This window comes from Macaca mulatta, chromosome 6 (assembly GCF_049350105.2).
Source record: "Macaca mulatta isolate MMU2019108-1 chromosome 6, T2T-MMU8v2.0, whole genome shotgun sequence".
In the NCBI taxonomy this organism is placed as follows: Eukaryota; Metazoa; Chordata; class Mammalia; order Primates; family Cercopithecidae; genus Macaca; species Macaca mulatta.
In genome coordinates this window covers 87,931,292-87,949,414 of record NC_133411.1, presented here as the reverse complement: position 1 = coordinate 87,949,414, position 18,123 = coordinate 87,931,292, and the positions used below count along the sequence as shown (strand labels likewise).

Here is an 18,123-nt window from a genome sequence, read left to right as displayed (position 1 = left end):
CTTCCTTGAAGTTTTGCATGGTATTCATGTCTCAGAATAAGGCTCAATCTCCTTGACAAATGAAATTAAGAATTAGAGTTTTGTAACAATTCTAGATATTTTCCCTTTCTTAAAATTTTTGCATTATTACTAGCCCTTATTTGTCCTAAGTTAGCCAACAAGTTAGCCTGAAATATAAGTTTAAACACATCTAAGGGATTCCTTTTTCAGATTTTATTAGGATTGCTAAATTATTGAGCATCATAGACTCCAAAACTGTTCTGTTTGTCTTTTATGTATAGGAAGAGAGAAAAGATTAATTAGTATTTCCTAACCGGTCACTTGAACTTTAATTTTGAGGCAATATAGTATAGGAGGTAAAAGCAATTGCTTTGGTCCAGACATCCTGGGTTTAAATTATGTTCTACATCTTATTTACTTTCTCAGTTTCCTAGTTATAAGATAATGATAATTGTGACAATACTTTAGTTATGCTGTGGTCCAAATGAGTTAGTATATGTAAATTGCTTATAATAGTGCCTGACATATAGTAAATGCTCAAAAGTGTCATTTTAAAAAATCTTGACCAACTTTTTTCTATCTTGTATAGTTTCTTACTTAAAAAGAATAGAGGCATAAATATATGCCTGATGTGTATATGTGTGTTCCAAGTGTCTGTCACTTGGATGGCCTATAATCCTACTGTTTGGTGTTACCCTTTCTATAAAAATGGCTCCAGCTCTAATTCCTAATATTGTAGGTTGTCGTGAGTCTTCCCCAGTATCTGTGAGACTTTATTGGGTGCTTAGGGTTCTTGTGCTGTAGTTTCTTGCTCCTGTTGAGTGATTATAGCCCCACTCTGGTTCTCCCTCTTACGGTCTATCCCTTTTATATGCCTGAAGTTTTCTTTTTTTCTCATGGTTTCAGAGGTCCACTAATTCGTTGCTCTTTTGTATGAAAGATTCTCATGTAAGGTTGAGGGATAACCAAAAAGATTAAGCATTGTACAGTATAGGCACCAACATTAACTTGAATACTAGACATAAGTTACCTTAAATTCTTTGATCTCATTGCCACAGGGAATTTTTCACTAGCTGTTTTCCTCAGCATGCCTTTGCCTTCTATCTTGTTGACTTCTCATAACCTGTCTCATTTTTTCCTTTTCTGAATCCTTCCAGACCCCTGAGCTTCTTCACAAGAGACCATTAGCAACTTCCTAAATTCTTGTTACATAGAAAGTGAACTATTTGTTTTCCTCTCTGCATTCTTCCTTTCGCACAATTCCTAGTGGCCTCTGTCTTTCTGTATCAAAAAGTAAAAACAAAAATAGAAAGGATCCATTAAGGAGTTTTCCCAATAAGAGGTGGTCCTCTTTAGGAATACTTCTTTCATTCTTCTAAGATAAAGTAGCACTGTTCAGTAAAACTTTCTGTGATTATGGAAATGGTCTCTAATCTTTGCTGTCAAATAAGGTAGTCACTAATTATGTGTGACTATTGAGAACTTTAAACATGGCTAGTGCAACTGAGGAACATTCAGTTAACTTAATTTTAAACTGAAGTAGCCACATGTGACTACTGGGTATCATGTTGAATAGCACAGTTTTAGATTATGTGCTTCAGAGTATAGTCACCTTTTTTTTTTTTCCCTGTTAAACATCTATTGCCTTTAATTTTTTGAATTAAAATGTAAAAATTTGGGCTGGGCATGGTGGCTCATGCCTGTAATCCCAGCACTTTGGAAGGCTGAGGTGGGCAAATTATCTGAGGTCAGGGGTTCGAGACCAGCCTGGCCAACATGGTGAAACCCCGTCTCTACTAAAAACACGAAAATTAGCTGGGTGTGGTGGTGGGCTCCTGGAATCCCAGCTACTCAGGAGGCTGAGACAGGAGAATCGCTTGAGCCCAGGAAGTGGAGGTTGCAGTGAGCCCAGATCGTGCCATTGCATTCCAGCCTGGGTGACGAGAAACTCTGTCTAAAAAAAAAAAAAGGAAAGGAAAAATTTTTACTTCAATTTCAATATTTTTTACATGTAGTTTAGTGTATAGATATACTCATGCTTCTATACATGAGAGATTTTAGAAAATTGGTGGGAACAGTAGGTTATATCTAAATTAGAAGTCTCAGGAATTTAGTCTAGAAACAAACTTACACATAGGTATACAGGTTATTTTCTTAACACAGGAATTGGTTTTATTGTTTTATAGTATTAAAAGTTATTATTTGGATATTTGTTTAAATTAAAAATTATGAAAGGATTTATGGGTACTGTGAAAAGTTTGGAGCCCATAACCTTCAAAGCTGCTGCTGCATTGTTGGAGATACTGTGGAAGTGGGTCTGGATCTGCTGAAGAGGTCCCACATTGACAAGACTAGAACCCCTAAAAAGGTACTGCTGACATCCAGAATTGTGCTACCCTGGCTTCACTTTTGGAGCCAGAGGCAGGAAGCTTCTCTTTTTCCTGTTTTTTGATCTCCTGCTAGTGTCTCATAATGGCAGAACTTAACAGGAAGCCAAATGGCAAGGAGGCTAGGAAATGTGATTTTCAGAGTCCCAGCCCCAAGTATAGAACGGAGTATAGAAGGGTGGGTGTAGGGCTGAGAGATAGTAGGTAAATGACCAGTATACCTTGCCAGAAGCAAGTAAGTATGAAAAATTAAGCAAGTGTGTGTGTGTATACCTGTATACATTTATGTATATATATCTTTTTTTTTCTTTTTTGTACAAATGTTAGCTTATACACCATTTTGTGCTTTAATTTTTGTTTCACTTGTTAGATTTTGGAAATTGTGTTATATTGGTTCATGAAATGTCATAATTCTCTTTTTATGATTGTAGCATATTTCATTCTATGAAATGTGCCATGATATAGTTCACCAGCCCTGTACTGATGGACATTTAGGTGTTTCCAGTCTCTTTCAATTAAAACAGTGCTTCAATGAAAATTGTTATATATATGTAAAATTTTGCACATGTGACCATCAGATAGTATATATTTCATAATTAAACCATAAGACATCTTTTTCCTATTGATAGACCTTTTGCTCATGATTCAATGTTTGGTTTTACATTTATGAAGAAATGCTGAAAATGTTAGATCATATGATAAAAACAGTGTATTCATAGACAAGGCCATCAAATGCAGAATATGGCATTAGGAATGGGCCTTGAGATTTACATGAAAGTTACAGGAGAATACAGCCCCTAGCTGGTCAAATGACAGAAGGAAGTGAGGTAGATAATTAAGCAGCAAAAAGCCTTAGGACTTGGCAGATACATATTGATGTTGGGATAATGGAAGAAGAAAAAACAGAATAAAGAGAAAATGTTATTGGCAAAGATGCCACCCAAAAACCTAAATAGGCCTGAAGCCCATGAAACTCAGTACAACAGAAAATGCCTCTTCAGAAACAGCAGAAAATTTGTTTTTAACATGACTGCTGACATTTAGGAATATTTTCTGGCCATTCCTTAACACCACCCATCATTAATTCATATTTGCTAAAAAACAAAATTAAACTACATATAATTTAAAATGAAAGTCCTCCTTTTCCCTGTTACAGATAATAGTTGTAGGCTTGATGTGATTTTTAAAAATGGATACACACCTACAAGTACACATATGTATGTATACATACTTTTTTTTTTTCCAAGCAGAAAGGTTTTATGCTATATATAATGTTCTCCAACCTTCCAAATTTCCATCTTGAAAAACCAGTAGAGCATGATTCTCTTTCCAGGTAGCTGTATTTCATTCTGTTTAATGATAGCACACTGTTTCTAATTTTCATTTTTTTCTAACAATGCTACAGCGAATGTGGTTTAGTTTTCTACAGGTCAGGATTCTATTTCGGCTCTTCTTGAGCACCATTTTATGCTTTCTATAAGCAAGTAGTATCTAGAATAGTGATCCATTTGGACTTAGCAATATTCACTGTGTAAACACAGACTGTCTCTTCTGTGGACCTATCTAAAACACAGCTTTGAGTATGGTTCATTCAATAACTATAAAAGGGTGGATTTTATGTTAACTTCAGTATGATGGACCGAAGTTTTACCTGCTTCTGGCACAGACTTGCAATTTGAGGACAGAAGGATGAATACTATGTAGTAAAAAATATTGTGAGCATAAAATGATGATATATGTGATGCTTTTTTAGTTTCTCTGAGGAATAATAAGATGTAAAACTATTTAAAATACAAATGTATTACCTCAGGCTTCTTCTCATAAAAGACCATATCAAATATAAGCCATATAGGTAGTTTCCTATAGTCCTTTATCTCCCAAGATAGCTGGAAATGGACTGTGGAAGTTGTGGAAGTGCGTGAGGGGAAGCTGCTTAGTAAGGATGAGGGGCAGTGGGTCTCATAGACTGTGAGTCTAATCCTACCTGCAGCACACCCTAGCACTGAAACCTAGTCATACCATTTTCACTCCTCCATAAGTCATGTCACGTTCTTCTTTTAACTGAGTGTAGTAAAATCTGTTTATTTCACAGCCATATTATGTAAAGTCAAGATGAAGTGAGGTGAAACATAAGGATATTACCTTGAAAAATTTGCTAGTCATATGATTATGATGGTTCTAGTGATTAGGAATATTAGTGTGTTTGGGTACATCGGTGAGGGTTTATTCTTATGTTCTTTCAAGAAGATACCAACTAGTGAAAAAGTGGTAAGAGAAAAGTGATAGAAGGATGAGACATAGGTTTTTGGCTAACTTATAATTTTAGCAGGACATCAGAGTTTTGTTTCTCATAAATCTCATTAAGTACTATTTCTTATTTTTTATGAACCAAGGTAATATAAAATGTTGATGAACTGAAATTATCAGATAAATGGTGGCATAGATATACAAATTATTTGTGTTACCATTTAGGATAATTAAAATTAGGATCTGGCTTACATTTATATGATCTGGTTTATTGTTCATAGGTAGTTTTTCTAACTTCAAGTTCATTAATTCTTGGAATTTTTCCTTTTAGTGCTTCAAAATGGCTATTACATTATTATCATTATTATTATTAACTTTTTTTTTTTTTTTTTAAGACTGGCCGGGCGCGGTGGCTCAAGCCTGTAATCCCAGCACTTTGGGAGGCCGAGGTGGGTGGATCACGAGGTCAGGAGATCGAGACTATCCTGGCTAACATGGTGAAACCCCGTCTCTACTAAAAATACAAAAAAAACTAGCCGGGTGTGGTGGCGGGCGCCTGTAGTCTCAGCTACTTGGGAGGCTGAGGCGGGAGAATGGCGTGAACCCGGGAGGCGGAGCTTGCAGTGAGCCGAGATCACGCCACTGCACTCCAGCCTGGGAGACACAGCGAGACTCCGTCTCAAAAAAAAAAAAAAAAAAAAGACAGAGTCTTACTCTGTCGCCCAGGCTGGAGTGCCATGGTGCTATCTCGGCTCACTGCAATCTCCGCCTCCCGGGTTCAAGTGATTCTTCTGCTTCCACCTCCTGAGTAGCTGGGACTACAGGCACATACCACCATGCCTGGCTAATTTTTGTATTTTTAGTAGATGCGGGGTTTCACCATGTTGGCCAGGCTGATCTCGAACTCCTGACCTCAAGTGATCCACCCACCTTAGCCTCCCAGAGTGCTGGGATTACAGGTATGAGCTACCGTCCTGGCCACATTTCTAATCTTCAAAAAATTTCTCTTTATTTTTTGAGAACAAATTACTTGTTTTACTTCAAGGTTCCCATTTATTTATACTTTATGTACTTAAGAACTCTAAAAATCCAACCAATTTCAGTGATTTTAATGGCACTTAACTTTTTTCATCTTTTTATTAAAGAGGATTTTTGTTTGTTTCTATATTTAGGACCACTTTCCGAGTTCCTGTTTTAAAACTTCTTTAAAAAGTCCTTTTGGGATAAGAATTCCTAACTTCTTACATAGTAGATGATGGAAAGAATTCCTTGCATTTTTTTGAAATCTGTAATTACAGTTGTTCATTTCTTAGTAGTATTAAGGGCCTCTGGGCATATTTTACTGATTGGGGTCTTGTTACATAATTTTTATTATTTAAGCTAAAAAAAAAAAACTAAGGCATATACTTATATACAGAGGTTTTTTTTTGAGGTCTTTCTGGATCTCCTTATTTAAGGTTGTAATTCCACTTCATTGTTTTCCTGCTCTTTTTATCCCCCTTCTCTGCTTAGTTTTCCTTCACTGCATTTGTCACCTTCTCATATAAACACGATTTACTTTTTTGTTTGTTTCTTTGTTCATGGTCTATCTTCCTTACTAAGGTGTAATCTCCCTGAAGGAAGGGATTTCTGTCTTTTGTGTTTACTGCTATCCAGTGCTTAGAAAAGGCACTGTATGAATACTTAACCGGACACTCATCCAAAAGTATTTAGTCAGAACTTTTACTTTTTTAGAGATGTTGATCTTGTTTTAAATTTTTGTTATAGTAAACTCTAACTTAGCTGAAATGGAAACAATTAGAAAGTTAATGTCAGCATCTTTTAGAAACTCTTATTTTATGAGAGACCCATGTCGTCTTCTGCCAACACCCTCAAATCAGGAATGTATTTAAAAACTCAACCCTTAAGATATAATTTGAAGTCAACATATTAAGCCTAATCTCTTGCAAGTTTCTGGGTGAGTGGTGATAACTGATGTTCCTATTTAATAATGGTGGTTTTGATGTGCGTTAAGATCCTGAAATACCTTCTGATTCAATAAAAGAAACAGAAAGAAAGAAAAGAAAAACCTCAAAATTGAGTTATCTTCATTATGGGATTTTAATGGTGATCTGAATTTGGTATACATGATAACTCAGTGTAACAGGACACTAATTCTGAAATGACTTTAAATAGAAGCTTAATTTTCTGTTTAAATGATTCATTTTTACTTTTTCCATTTATACTACGAGCATAGACAATTGTTCCTTAGTTGCAACTCTGATTGTTCCTTTTTCCTAGTTATATGTATGGTTTCCAGCAAGATGAAAACTATTCTGATTAGTAAGTTAAAATTGTTTGGCACAACCCTAAATACTTTGAATATTTTTATATGGAATATCACTGGAATTTTGTGGGTGCTGGTGACAATGATGATGTAATGAAGTTTTACAGGAATACCCTCCTAGGTAAAAGAAAAAAAAAATTAGTACCTCACAGTTACCAGGCACTTCCTGCATGTCAGTTACTCTTTCTTCCCACTCCCCACGCCCCCACCCCTCACCGCCCCAAGACGGAATTTTGCTCTGTCAGGCTGGAATACAGTGGTGCAATCTCGGCTCACTGCAACCTCCGCCTCCCGGGTTCAAGTGATTCTCCCGCCTCAGCCTCCGGAGTAGCTGGGCCACTGAGCCCGGCCTGTCAGTTACTCTTTTAAGTGATTTTCATGTACTAACCAGTTTTTTCCTCACAACAACCTTGTGATATACGTGACTATTACTAACCATATTTTATAGATGAGGAAACTGAGGCACAGAAGACTTAAGTAACTCTCCCAACTTCACACAGCTAGTATGTTAGAAAGTTAAAGTTTATGCCCATGTCCCATTCTGCTTAAAATGAAGATGTTTTTATTATTTTATGAGAGGGCATTTGAAGTGATGTATCAATCAGAATACAGCCACACCAATTAAAAGCATACTGAGAATTTCAACAGGGAATGTAATATATGGAAATAGCTAAACAGATTTAAAAGAAAGCAACAACAGCACACAGAAGTTACATAAAATCAATAATTGCAGTGAGCAATCACTAGGGCTGAGGCACCAAAAGGAAGAGCTTGCGGTTATCAAAAAAATGGGAGGAGAAACCTCAGAGAGCTGAATCTTAGACTTCTAAGGAAAGGGAGGTGTGTGGGACTGCTGGTACTTGAAGAGCTGAAATTTACCTTTAACTTCTGAAGAGAGATATTGCCCAGCTGTGCTGATACTTCTGAGCGGCACAGAGAGACTGGTTCTGGTTGTGTGGGATAAAGCTAGAATGGAACCAGCTATTGTCACAGCTATTATCACTGGATGAACTGCAACTGGGGTCACCCTGACAGGAATAGTAAGCTAACAGGAAACAAATCCATTCTCCCCTCTTCTTACTTCCAGCCTCTCTCTAGAGCCTCTCTTAGTTTATGGGACCTAACAGGAAGCCATTTAATGAAGGACAAAGGTAGTGTATGGATCTCCAGTCTCAGCATCTGAAAGACCACAGAAAGATGAATTTGAAACTGAAAGACTGGAGTTTACAACTGGCACAGTATGAAACAAATTCAGGAAAATAATGGTGACATCTCTCTGAGACTAATCCAGTCAACAACTCACTATGTAAAATGAGTACTTGGAAAACTTGGGTAAAAAATAATATGAAAATGATGAAAAATTCAAATATTACCGTAGTATTTTAAATGGAAATATTATTACTTTGTAATATGTGTGGAAAAAAGTATTATTAGGAAAGTAATATCTCTTTTATTCATTTTAGATAAGATGGGAAAAAAACATCACATTGGGGGAACCACCAGGATTCTTACATTCTTGGTGGTGGTAAGTATCCTTTATTCCATTTTTACTGGCTTGATGATGCATTTCAATAGGCCTGTTTATGGTTTCATGCTTCCTTTTTATTTTTTCATTTTCTAAAATTTTCTGGAAGGTAGCACTTTTTAAAAGACCCTTAAAAACCAGCACTAGTGTAATTTAACTTAAATATACTACTGTTGAGTTCAACTGGAATTGGAACCAGTGTGTGGAATCTCCAACTGTAAGTACGATTCTATAATGGCTTGGGATGCCATAACGAAATACCATAGAATAGGTGGCTTAAATAGCAGAATTTTATTTTTCACAATTCTGGAGGCTAGAAGTACAAGATAAGTACCAGCATGATCAGTTTCTGGTGAGGGCTGTCTTCCTGACTTGTGGACAGTCACCTTTTCGCTGTGTCCTTACATATTGGGGAGAGCAAGCTGTTTGTGTCTCTGCTTACAAGGGAACTAGTCCCATCATGAGGGTCCCACTTTCATGATCTCATCTAAACCTAAGGATTTCCCAAAGACCCCATCTCCAACTACCATCACATTGGTAATGCCCACCCCCTCAAATCAGGAATTTATTTAAAAACGCAACCCTTCATTTCAATATATGAATTTGGGAGAGGGCTGGGTGTGGTAGCTCACCCCAGGTAGCCTGTAATCCCAGCACTTTGGGAGGACAAGGCGGGTGGATCACCTGAGGTCAGGAGTTCGAGACAAGCCTGACCAACATGGTGAAACCCCGTCTCTACTAAAAATACAAAAATTGGCCAGGCGTGGTGGCACATACCTATAATCCCAGCTACTTGGGAGGTTAAGGCAGGAGAATTTCTTGAACCTGGGAGGCAGAGGTTGCAGTGAGCCAAGACCAGGCCATTGTGCTCCAGTTTGGGCAATAAGAGCAAAACTCCATCTCACAAAAAAAAAAAAAAAAAAAAAAAAAAATTTAGGAGAGGATACAATTCATTCATAGCAGATAATTTTCTTGTCTTGAAGTGGCCAATGAGGTTGGCACTTTTTCTTGACTCTCTGATTGTCGAACTAGTTATAAGATTGCTTTCTACAAAGTGGGCTATCAAGTCGTCAATGTTAGACCACCATATAGGTAATTATAAGCGTTGGCATGCCATTATAGCTTCTTCAAACCCTCACTTCTCCTCTTGAAGGGATTGGGAATGGGAGATAATAATCTGATTGGCATCTTTTATGTAATAGGTTAATCTTGTAATAGGCCAATTTTGTTCCAAAATAACAGCTACTCATCAAACTCAAATCTCCCCAGAACAAGAGGGGAATAAGTTACAAATAAGCAGTTAGTGAAATAAGTTTATCTTCATTTTCTTGCGCTGGAAAAGCATATTCATGAGAAACAGTGACCTGATACAGTGCTCAACAGATACTGAACTAATCAAATAGAATTTTTTTTTTTTTTTTTGCCTGGAAGAAGTAATGTTCATACTTTTATATTCCCTTGTATTTCTGCCACATTGTGGTATCTTTTAAAGTTTCATTTATTCATAGGCTTTGAGCATGTTTCTCCATGCAAACCTAGTAAAGTTTATTGCATTATCTCAATAAATACTTACTGAGTGTCTTGTATGGGCCAGATACTATGCTTGATACTATGGACACACCAGTGAATAAAACACACACACATCCCTATCCTCTTGCTGATAACAGTCTATGGGGAAAACAAATAATGAAGTAAGCAGTGAGAAAGAAGTATTTGAAGGGGATATGCAGAGTCCCATATAGGCACATGCCAAATACATTTCACCTGGAAGAACTGATAGCTAAGCCAAGGCATTAAGTAGATATAAGAGTTGGCCAGAAAGGCATGGAGAGAGAGAGAAGGGGGATGTTTTGGATCAACCATACCATGTGCAGTGACCTAGAGGTGAAAGGCAGAGAGAGTATAGCACATGGGAAGAAAAGAAAGAAATTCATTATGTTGGAAATTGGGGTGATAGAGTGATTAGGGATGAGGCTGGATTTGTAAACTGTGAATTTGAATTTAATTATAAAGAGAATACAATGCAGATATTTTTAAGCAGGAGAGTAATACTGTTTGTTTATATCTTGTCAAAGAAAAGAGTAAAACTGTACAAAATTAGAAAAGATTTATTTTGAGCCAAATATAAGTGACCATGGGCCCTTGACACAGCCTTCAGGAGGTCCTGGGAAGACGTTCCCAAGGTGGTCAGGGTGCAGCTTGGTTTTATACATCTTAGGGAGACACGAGACTTCAATTAAATACATTTAAGAAATACATTGGTTCAGTCTAGACAGACAAGACTACTCAAAGCGGGGGCTTCCAGATTATAGATAGATTTTAAAATTTTCTGATTGGCAGTTGGTTGACTTTATCTAAAGACCTGGGATCAATAGAAAAGAACTGTCTGGATTAAGATAAGTGATTATGGAAAGCAAATTTCTTATTGTGCAGATGAAGCCTGTAACAGGCTTCAGAGAGAATAGATTGTAAATGCTTCTTATCAGCTTTAAGGACTGTGTTGATGTTAACACTGGAGAGTATAATGAGGCAAGTCCCACTCCCACTTCCTGTCATGGCCTGAAGCAGTCTTTCAGGTTAAATTTTAAGAGTGCCCTGGCCAAGGAGGAAGTCCATTCAGATGGTTGGGGGACCTTACAATTTTATTTTAGGTTTACAACCATAGCCATATCACTCTAGTTCTGTAGAATAGATAATGGATGGAACAGGAATAAGTCCAGAAATAGAGGAGCACTTAGAAGGCTCTTGCGGTAAGGAGTAGAGAATGGTTACTTGAACTAGTGTATCATCAGTGGGGAGGAAGAGAAGCGGAAGGATTTGAGGGATATAAGCTTGAAGTAGAAGTGGTAGGATTTGGTGAAGAGTTCAGCTGTTTAGGTGTGCTGAAACTGAAATACGTGCCATCCAAGTGGAGATGTTGAGCAGGCAGCTTGTTACATGGGTCTGATGTTTAAAGGAGAGAGAGATGAAGCTGGGTGCAGTGGTGCGTGTCTATAGTAACAACTACTCAGGAGGCTGAGGTGGGAGGATCACTTGAACCCAGGTGTTTGAACCCAGCCTGAGCAACATAGTGAGACCTCATCTCTAAAAAAAAGAAAAAGAAAAAGAGAGAGAGAGAGAGAGAGAGAGAGTTGAGTGGTATTACCCATGAGTGGGGAGGAAAATGAGCCTTGTACAGAAACCTTGCAATATTAATATCCAAGGAATAAGGAGGAAGAAGAGGCTGTAAAGGAGAAAGAAAGTGGCCAGGCATGGTGGCTCATGCCTGTAATCCCAGCACTTTGGGAGGCTGAGGCGGGTGGATCACTTGAGGTCAGGAGTTCGAGACCAGCCTGGCCAACATGATGAAACCCTGTCTCTACTAAAAATGCAAAATAAGCCAGGCATTGGTGGCAGGCAGCTGTAATCCCAGCTACTCAGGAGGCTGAGGCAGATGAATCACTTGAACTTGGGAGACAGAGGTTGCAGTGAGCCAAGATCATGCCACTGTACTCCAGCCTGGGTGACAGAGTAAGACTTTGTCTCAAAAACAAAAACAAAAAACAAAAAACCAAAAAAAAGAGAGACACAGGCTCAGCTAAAAAGGTAGGAGGAAAATCAGGAGAGTGTAGCATAATAGAAAACAAGAATAAGTGAGGGTTTCGAGAAGGAAGAAGAAAGGTCAGTAGTGACAACGGTGACTGCAAGGTAAAGTAATCAGAACATATATGTCCTTTTAGGATTTGGGGAAAGGCCATTAATGACTTATAAAGCTGAGTAATGGGCTAGGAAGCAAGAATGTTTCAGATCAAGAAGTGACTTTGAAGGTAGGAAGTGGGAAATGGTATATAGTCAACTCTTTAAAATGGTTCATCTGTGATGAGAAATGATACCTGGAGGAATAGTATAGATTAGAGAGAGAAGTTTTTAATTTTAGATGGGAGAGACATTTGCATGTTTAGTGTTTAAGAGAAGGAGACAGTAGAGGGGCAGAGTCTGAAGATACAAGGGGAGAGGAGATGTTTAGTGGTTTAAAACTCCACACAAGGCCTGAGAGAAGGAGGTCCAAAGCACAAATGCTGGGAACTGAGAGGGGAGAGGACCATCTCTACCCTTGTGGCAAGAGGAGATGCAGGGACGTTTGTAGGTTTGGTATCAAGAAGTTCATTTCTTCTATTCCTAATAAAATACTGTTCCTTATATGTCCCTGCCTTCTGCCAATCTGGAATGTTTGCATAGGGCTTTCCTTCTGAATTTCACAATTTCTGGAACCTAGATTAAGGTCCTTACCCCTAATGTCATATCTTCCTCAATCCTGCCACTCACTGTCTAAATGCATGAGGAATGTCCCATGGAGTATTTTGCATTTGACTAGAAGAGAGTTTGGAATAGAAGACAGAATAGAAATGAAAGAAAAGTTTAGGTAATGTGCAAATAAAAGGAAGGGTTATAAAAATTATAGTACATTTGTTCTTGGGCTGTTATTACACATTTAATTATGATGAACACTATATAATGACAAAAGAAATGTTTAAGACATTTTAACAAAGCAGGACATAGTTGTATGTACAGTGTAGCATAAATGGGCATTAAGAGTAACAACAAAGAAAAATAATTTTGTTTTAATATGGTGGGATTGCAGATGGATTTTTTTTTTCTGCAAGTATTTCTATTACTTGTAAGTAGAGCTTTCCCTTCTATCTTCCCAATTTTCTACAATATGTTCATGGTGTTTGTGGAGATGCAGGATGAGGCAAGGAGAAAGGAAAACATGTGGATTCAGTATCTCAGCTCCATTACTTATCATTTCTGCAAGATTTTGTTGTTTCAGTCTCAGTTTTACCATCTGTAAAATGATGATGAGTCAAATTGATCTAGGGTTCAAAAAAATTAGTTCTTATTCTGATAGCTTTTTTTTTCCTCTGCAAAATAGGACATAAGGGTACTGAGGGTAGTGGTGGTGGTGATGGTGATGATGAATTTTTAAGAGAGTGAAGGATAGTCTTTAAAGAAAAGTTTGAAATAATTCTAAATAGACCCAGAGAAAGAACTGAGTAGGAGCACACATAAAATATTGCCAGACATTGTTTAAATCCTAGTTAATATTGTAGCTTATAAATGCATAGTGATGCCAGTATGCCCAGGAATGTGACTTTTCTGCAGCAGCAATTGGTAGTCCATGTATTTGCGTGGACAAGTTAGGTGTTTTTTTTTTTTTTTTTTCTATTTCTTCTATTAAAGAATTTCTTACTCAATACCATATACACTCGTCTCTTAGCATCTTTAAAAGAAAAAAATCTCTCTGAGTGCCATGCACGTGGTTTCCTTGGAACGTTATTTAATGCCGTCGTGTTTTTAATCTTTCTCCTGAAAGCATGCCGTACTAGAAGTCCCGTGGTGAGTGCAACCCACACTTGGTCAGTTGTGGTTGTGGGTTTCCCCTGTTTGTCTCATGTATGTAGGGCAGGAACAGGTGCGGTCTTTTGGTTCAGAGTTGTTCCAACGGTTCACTACAGTTAAGCATCATCATTGTGCTGTTTTCCTGGGGTGTAAGACTGGCATTTTGTATAATAGTATAAAAGTCAAATTGTCTTTTTATACAGTATTTATGATATCCAGATCTAGCCAGTCAATACTTAACTTGTTTTCCAAATGTAATTGAGTCTCCTCACCTGTTGACACCTTTTCATTTTGTGTGTTTCCAATGAAGTCTACAAATGGCATAAGAGACCATTTTAGGAGTCTGATGCTCTTGGATCAGTGGGTTAACAAAGTGAGGATTTTAAGAGTTTTCTATTATAGCATTAATTTTTGTTTCTTGCACCTCTTTCTCTTTTACATGCTTTCTCATGAATTTAACTTATTCCTACACTGTAGGTGTTTGATAATAACTTACTCAATACTTTGGCTTTCTGCTTCGGTAGCTTTTTTTTTTTTTTTTTACCTCAACTGTCAGACGGTGCAGCTTTTAAATGTGCCATTTTTTTTTCCCTTTTTCTGTGGCTGTTAGATTCAGGGGATCCCTTCTTCCATGGCGTTGGTATTTTAAGTAACTTAATTTGTACTTAGCTGGAGATATCAAATAAATAAGTAATGGGCACATAAGTATTTCTAGATTAGATTTGTTCAATTTAAATCTAGTACATGCAAAATATATAGGTATAGTTTTTTAATGATTTATATTTTTTCCCCTAAAGCTACTGACATAGTCTTTGAGGTGCCTCCTTCATCTATATAAATCAATGATTCTGAATAGTTTTGGTCATGGGGTCCTCTGAGAACTGATGAGAGCTATGGATTTCATCTTTCAGAAAAATGCCCAGATCTTAAGCTGCCCTGATTATTGTGTTTAGCTAGCCATTACCATGGGCTTTAAATCCAGCAGATGCCTGACCTTCTTATCCTTAACTCTTTGGACCTGGACTTCATAATCTGTGCTCTAGGTTAGGGATTCAGGACTATAATAATTGTTGCCTTTTTATGTTGCCCAGGAAAGCTGTTGCTGCTGTTGAGGTCTACATGATTAGGATAACATGTATTCTTCAAGAACTTACTGCTTGCTCATTTGCTCAACCTAACAGTCCCTGCTGGATGGACCAGTTGTTAATTTTAAGACTTCTTCTCATTTCCATTTTTTAATAGAATATTTTAAATTAGAATTGTTCTGTTGTTTAAGCCTTTTCACCAAATATTTAAGAGTGCAAAACTGTGTTGCCCTCAAGGAAATAAATAGTAGGAAAGATAAACAATTTGGAAGTATTAGCCGGGCGCGATGGCTCACGTCTGTAATCCCAGCACTTTGGGAGGCCGAGGCGGGCGGATCACAAGGTCAGGAGATCGAGACCACGGTGAAACCCCGTCTCTACTAAAAATACAAAAAATTAGCCAGGCGTGGTGGCGGGTGCCTGTAGTCCCAGCTACTGAGGAGGCTGAGGCAGGAGAATGGCGTGAACCCGGGAGGCGGAGCTTGCAGTGAGCTGAGATAGTGCCACTGCACTCCAGCCTGGGCGACAGAGCGAAACTCCGTCTTAAAAAAAAAGAAGTATTAAGGCAGAAATAGCTACTGGTTTAATAATAATGTATTATAGACTTGATATTTGCTAAGAGAGTAGATCTTAAGTGTTCTTACCAGACACACACACAGACACACAAATTATGTGTGAGAGATGATGAATATGTTAATTAGCTTGATTTTGGTAATCATTTTCCAAAGTATATGTATATTCAAACTTCACATTGTACACCTTAAATATATACAGTTTTTATTTGTCAATCATACCTCTATAAAGTTGGAAATAAACTTAAGAAATATGTACTGGTTATAATAGCAACACAGGAACAATACTCACTTCAGTTTGGGAGAGTTAGAAAAGGCATCATAGAGAAAGTGAATCTGAGCTGAGCTGAAAGTTGAGTGAGAGAAGGGTAATTGGGGCGAGGAATCATGTGAAATCTCAAAAGGGATGATCATACACTCAAGTAATGACAGGTAGTTTGGTATGGACGAGTTCATCTATAAGTCCAGAATTAGGAAGTGATAAAATATAAAGAGACAAAAGCAGGGGACAGATTATGAAGTCCTGCATATATTAAGGATTTGGGACTATAGCCCAAAGATTTTAAATGGGGTCCCTGATGTGATCAGTTTTGTGGCTTTAGACACTCACTTGGCATCAACATAAAGATAGATTAAAGAGGGGCCGGGCATGGTGGCTCATGCCTGTAATTCCAGCACTTTGGGAGGCCAAGGCGGGTGGATCACCTGAGGTCAGCAGTTCGAGACCAGCATGGGCAACATGGTGAAACCCCATCTACTAAAAATGCAAAAATTAGCTGGGTGTGGTGGTGTGCCTCTCTAATCCCAGCTACTTGGGAGGCTGAGGTGGGTGAATCGCTTGAACCTGGGAGGCGGAGGCTGCAGTGAGCCGAGATTGCGCCACTGCATTCCAGCTTGGGCGACAGAGCAAGACCTTGTCTCAAAAAAAAAAAAAAAAAAAAAAAGATGGATTAAAGAGGGTTGAGAAAAGAGGCAGAGACTAGTAGACTCAGGGGAAAAGTTGGCAAAGAGTGGGAGTGTTTGAAGATGTATGAAAAAGAGATACATATGACATATGCAAAATAAGCAGAATAAAGTACCAATGAGACGAGAGGCAAAGACCTCAGAATGGAAGAGGGGAATTTCTGCCTTTAATATAGGATAGAGAAATTTATGTGATTTACTTTCTGGAGCTTTTTTCCCTTGTTTCTAATGTGACTTCCCTAATCACTTTCTTTTCCTTTTTAGTTTACCCCATGCTCAGTACCCCAGTTTATAATACATTTAACTGAATCACATCCCCTTTGAAAACTTAGTTCTTGTTTGTTAAACATTCCCAGCTCTTACATTAGTTCCAGAAACAAAAATGCCAATAAGCTTCTTTCTTCTGATGTTAATGTTTTTTTACTTGTGCAATTTTAAAACATAGGCTTTTAAAAACTTTCTATTTCAAGTTTTAATTGCAGAAACTATAACTCTTGATACGATGCCTTTTATAACTCTCATATCTCTTGATATAGTTTGACTGTGTCCCCACCCAAATCTCATCTTGAATTGCAGTTCCCATAATCTCCACGTGTGGTGGGAGGGACTTGGTGGGAGGTAATTGAATCATGAGGGCGATTCCCCCTTTCTATTCTAGAAATAGTAAGTTCTCACATAATCTGGTGGTTTTATAAGGGGCTTCCCCCTTTGCTTAGCTTTCATTCTTCTCCATGCTGTCACCATGTGAATCTGCCATGATTATAAGTTTTCTGAGGCCTCCCCAGCCATGCTGAACTGTGAGTCAATTAAACCTCCTTCCTTTATAAATTACCCAGTCTCAGGTATGTCTTTATTAGCAGCTTGAAAGCAGACAAATACATCTTTTTTTTTTTTTTTTTTTTTGAGACAGGATCACCCAGGCTAGAGTACAGTGGCACAATCATAGCTCACTGCAGCCTCCATCTCCTGGGCTTAAGTGATCCTCCTGCCTCAGCCTCCTGAGTAGCTGGGACTACAGGAGCATACCACCATGCCCAGCTACTTTAATGTATTTTTTTGTAGAGATGAGGTTTTGCTGCTGTTGCCCAGGCTGGTCTCAAACTCCTGGGATCGAGATCCACCTTCCTCTGCTTCTGCCTGCCGAAGTGCTGGGATTACAGGCATGAGCCACTGCAACCAGCCTATGCCAGCCGATACCTCATTTTTATTTAATAAAATAAAAATATAAAGCACCTTTTAAAGTGACTTTGGTTCCCTGTATTTATATCTTGAAATCAAATATATATAACATTGTAGAGAAAATAAGTTAAAATGTAAGATTATCCTAAGAATTCTGTTTTTTTTCACCTGGCAGTGGAAAGTCGAATCTTGTAGTATGCTAGCACTCTAGTTTTTTAGAACCTAATGAATAATATCAGGTATAGCTAAGAATAACCAAATACCCACAGGAAAACAAGTGCAATGGCGTTAGCTAGCTTACTAGAATGGTATAATATTTATAATTGGCTTACTGGTTTTTACTCATCTTCTATGTCTTTTCTATAACAGGCAAGGTATAACTGTTTGAGTTGAGTTAAACTAAGCATCATATAAGACTGTGTGGGTAACAACGGGGCTAAGGAGGAGGCTGATAAGAGTG

The 18,123-nt window shown here is 37.9% G+C and overlaps 1 protein-coding gene across 27 annotated transcripts in view; it reads left to right on the top strand.

The window, feature by feature from the left end:
• The window catches only part of SSBP2 (single stranded DNA binding protein 2), a 329,142-nt gene that overhangs the window by 113,843 nt on the left and 197,176 nt on the right, over positions 1-18,123 (top strand). For 20 of the 27 annotated variants that reach the window (XR_013418085.1, XR_013418084.1, NM_001260682.1 and 17 more), the window contains 1 exon segment: positions 8,424-8,485. The exons of the other annotated variants lie outside the window; for them this stretch is intronic. Coding sequence is in view for 14 of the 20 variants with exons in the window: in NM_001260682.1 (NP_001247611.1) it covers positions 8,424-8,485 (62 nt within the window). In the remaining 6 variants the exon portion in view is untranslated. 27 annotated transcript variants of the gene reach the window in all.